We start from the raw sequence: 3590 nt of genomic DNA, 5'->3' as shown, positions 1-3590 counted from the left end.
TTTTTTATTCAAATAGTATGACTTGCATTTCTCAGCCCGCAAAAGAACTTTGAATTAACAAGCTCTTTTTCATGGTTGGGTTCTTGACCGTGTCTGTCCACATGCGGGTCGTATTCAGGACCATTTTCATGATATATATAAGAAAGTATGAAAATAAGGCGATTTTTACTGATTCAACACAATCTAATTAGAACAAATTAAAGAACCACTCCATCAAAGCGAAGCTTCATTTCATTTATATATTTTAGCATTGCACACAAGTACGATGTAACAGAGGCCGCAGCCGTCTTTATTCATATATATTGAAGTAACGTAATTGTTATTGGGCAACAATAACTTGTTGCCTTCAATTTGAGCAGGATTAATCATGGTACTAGATACCACATCTGGTTGTCTCCACCATTGGATTGCCAAAGAAATATTTGTTGAGGGACTTCTGTTTGACCTTCGCGCAAATCCATTACCAGGTCTTTAGAAGCACTGGCAGTATTAATAATGGCATAATCAGAGGACCTATATCTCCAAAATATATAATCAGACGAACTGAAGTTGCATGGGAGAACGAGAATGTCGCTTCCTTGGGTTAGGTCATTACAAGTGAGGCACATGCTAAGGTTTGTCTCTGTCCGCAAAGTACCATCTGTATGGAACTCCCATTTTTGCTCTTTTGTGTCGGCCTTGCAATCCACTAGCTGGGGCACGAATCTGTTCACTGAAACGCAGAGTTTACTGCCTGCCCCGACGATGGAAAACGGCTTTGAATCATTGATAGCCTTCCTACCTTCTTCGGAGGCATGCAGTGGAACTATAGGCTCGGCATGAGTATAAACGCCAGCATCGTTTGCCACGACATGGTGATCGTGAATTGCCACTAACAAAACCCATAGTGCCAAAATCCAAACTTTCATGTTTCCTTCCATTATGGATCGTGGGAATTTCCAAATCTCACCTGTCAAAACAGATGAAGAGTGTCAAATCTTAAATTATCAACCTTGCAAAAGTCTCCAGCCCACTAGAGCAAGCACAGTTAAAAGTTAACACATTGAATCACGTTTTGCTTTGATATCCCAAATGTTCTTCATTAGCAATTGATTTTAGAGCTGAATAGCAGCAGAAGTAGGCATGAATCAATTCACACTTGCTTCCAAGCCTAGCTAAAGGGAACTAATTATCAAATAAATATTCCATATGTTTTATGAAATGTCATATATTCTTAGATGCATGAAGAAAAAGTGAAGTGTGCTTGCGTAAAATGATAAATAAGTTAACCTTCAATTGAAATAAGGGGAATAAACTGCTGATAACCTGTGAGGATGACTGTGATTGAGAAGATTAAGAAGAAAGCTAGAGTGCTTGTGGTTTTTTGGAGCATAACCTGCCTTGCTTTTATAAGGGTTCTTGGCTGTACGTATGTCCCCAATCACTTGAATATATTAATTAAGAAGATCACTACCAAGGGTTATAAGTAATTTTTAATGAAATGTTATATATATCCAATGACTCGGTATTCATATATAAGCTAGAGGACTGAACATATCAATGTGCGGAATCTTATATTTATGAAGATGAGGAAGAGAGAAAGACCACTTCTAAGGATCAAAGTAAAAAGTAATCATAGAGCCATTAAACCAGGTGCACGCTCCTATGTATCTGTGTCCATATCACACACCTGGTTTACTTCTTCTTTTTTTAATTATTATTATCACCACCAATGAAATTCCACTAACTTCAAGATAATTTAAATTTTTAAAATAAATTATTTTTTTAGATGTATGAGAGTTTTGATAACCAAGTAGTCATATAAATTTGAATTTCATCATTCTTATTTATTTGATCAAAATTAAACATAAAATAATATATACATTTACAAATCTCAAGATAATATAAATTATATTTTAAAATTCTATTTAATAATTTAAATTTTTAAAATGAATTAATTTTTTTAGATATATGAGAGTTTTAATAACTAAGTAGTCATATAAGTATGAATTTCATCATTCTTATTTATTTAATCAAAATTAAACACAAGATAATATATACATTTACAAATCTTAAATTTAAAAAGCTTTCATTTAAGAAAATATATTAAAAAATAATATAAATTTTATATTAAAGCTTTACCTAATAATTAAAAATTTTAAATCACTATGATTCTTTAACACAATCACGTTTTAGATATAAACTAGTTGATATGCCCGCGTGTTGCCGCAAGCTTATGACATGCTGTTATGGATCTATAAAAAAATTATATGAAGAAATATTATTGCAATCTATAATATTTTCAAGAAAAAATAAACTAAAAAATTAAATTCTTAACTAGTTTAATATTAAAAAATAAAATAGACAAATAATTTTTAAAAAATCATAAAAAAACAAAAGGAAAAAAATCATGTAGGAAACACTGCAGTAATCTATAATGTTTTGTGAGAAAATATATAATTGTAATTCTCAATCAACTCAATATTAAAAAAATAAAATTAATAAAGATAATTTTTAAAAAAATCATAAAAAAACAAAAGGAAAAAAATATGCAGGAAAATATTTTAGCAATCTATAGTGTTTCATGATAAATGAGAAAATTTACCATTGTAATTTTCAACTAGTTCAATATTAAAAATAATAAAATCTATAAAGATAATTTTAAAAAATATTATAACAAAAAAAATCATGTGGGGAAACACTTTAGCAATCAACAATGTTTTTTTTTGAAGAAAAAATTACAAAGCTAAATTATCAACCAGCTCAATATGAAAAAAAAAAAAACTAAAATTGACAAAGATAATTCTGGAAAAAAATTAAAAAAAAAAAGAAAAAAATCATATGAAGAAACACTGTAGCAATTAACGGTGTTTTTTAAAAAAAAACTACGAGACTAAATTCTCAACCAACTCAATATTAAAAAAATAAAATTGATAAAAATAATTCTAAAAAAACAAAAAAAAAAGATAATTTTGGGGGAAAAAACAAAAAAAATAAAGAAAAAAACATGTAGGGAAAGTTAAAGCTAAATTCTCAACCGACTCAATATTAAAAAAAATAAATTCAACAAATATAATTTTGAAAAAAAATATGGAGAAATATTATACCAAAACAAAAATCATGTGGAGAAAATATTGTAGCAATGTACAATTTTTTTTTTATAAAAACACTACGAAGCTAAATTCTTAACCAACTCAATATAACAAAAATAAAAAAGAATCATTTTGAAGAAAAAATCATAAAAAAAAAATGAAAAAATCATATAAGAAAACATTGTAGCAATCCATAATATTTTTTCTAAAATGATTTTTTTAGAAAAAAATCAGTAAAAATAATTTCAAAAAACAAATACAATTTTTTTTAAAAAAAGAAAAAAGTCAATAATGAGAAAATAAAAAAAAAACATATAAAAATAAAAATATTAATATGATAAAAATAAAATATTAATATTTTCTCCACACCTTATAGAGTACTGTTGATATTTCATCGTATATTGTTTGTTTAAGCAATGAAAATGCTAGCTGTATAATTAATAATCCGCTCAGCATCAGCTTTTGCTGTTCAAATAATAATCCTGCAGGCAAATTGATAGTAATGTTATTCAGTGAAGT

General features: G+C 27.9%; 1 protein-coding gene across 1 annotated transcript; it reads right to left on the bottom strand.

The window, feature by feature from the left end:
• Window positions 1-365: 365 nt before the first annotated feature.
• On the bottom strand, window positions 366-920 carry LOC105110968 (abrin-a-like). Its single transcript, XM_011006183.1, has one exon. It carries the CDS (start codon window positions 918-920, stop codon window positions 366-368), a length of 555 nt encoding a protein of 184 aa, XP_011004485.1.
• Window positions 921-3590: the final 2670 nt, after the last annotated feature.

Source organism: Populus euphratica, unplaced genomic scaffold (assembly GCF_000495115.2).
Source record: "Populus euphratica unplaced genomic scaffold, PopEup_1.0 scaffold270.1, whole genome shotgun sequence".
Taxonomy (NCBI): domain Eukaryota; kingdom Viridiplantae; phylum Streptophyta; class Magnoliopsida; order Malpighiales; family Salicaceae; genus Populus; species Populus euphratica.
This window is presented reverse-complemented; position numbering and strand designations above follow the sequence as displayed.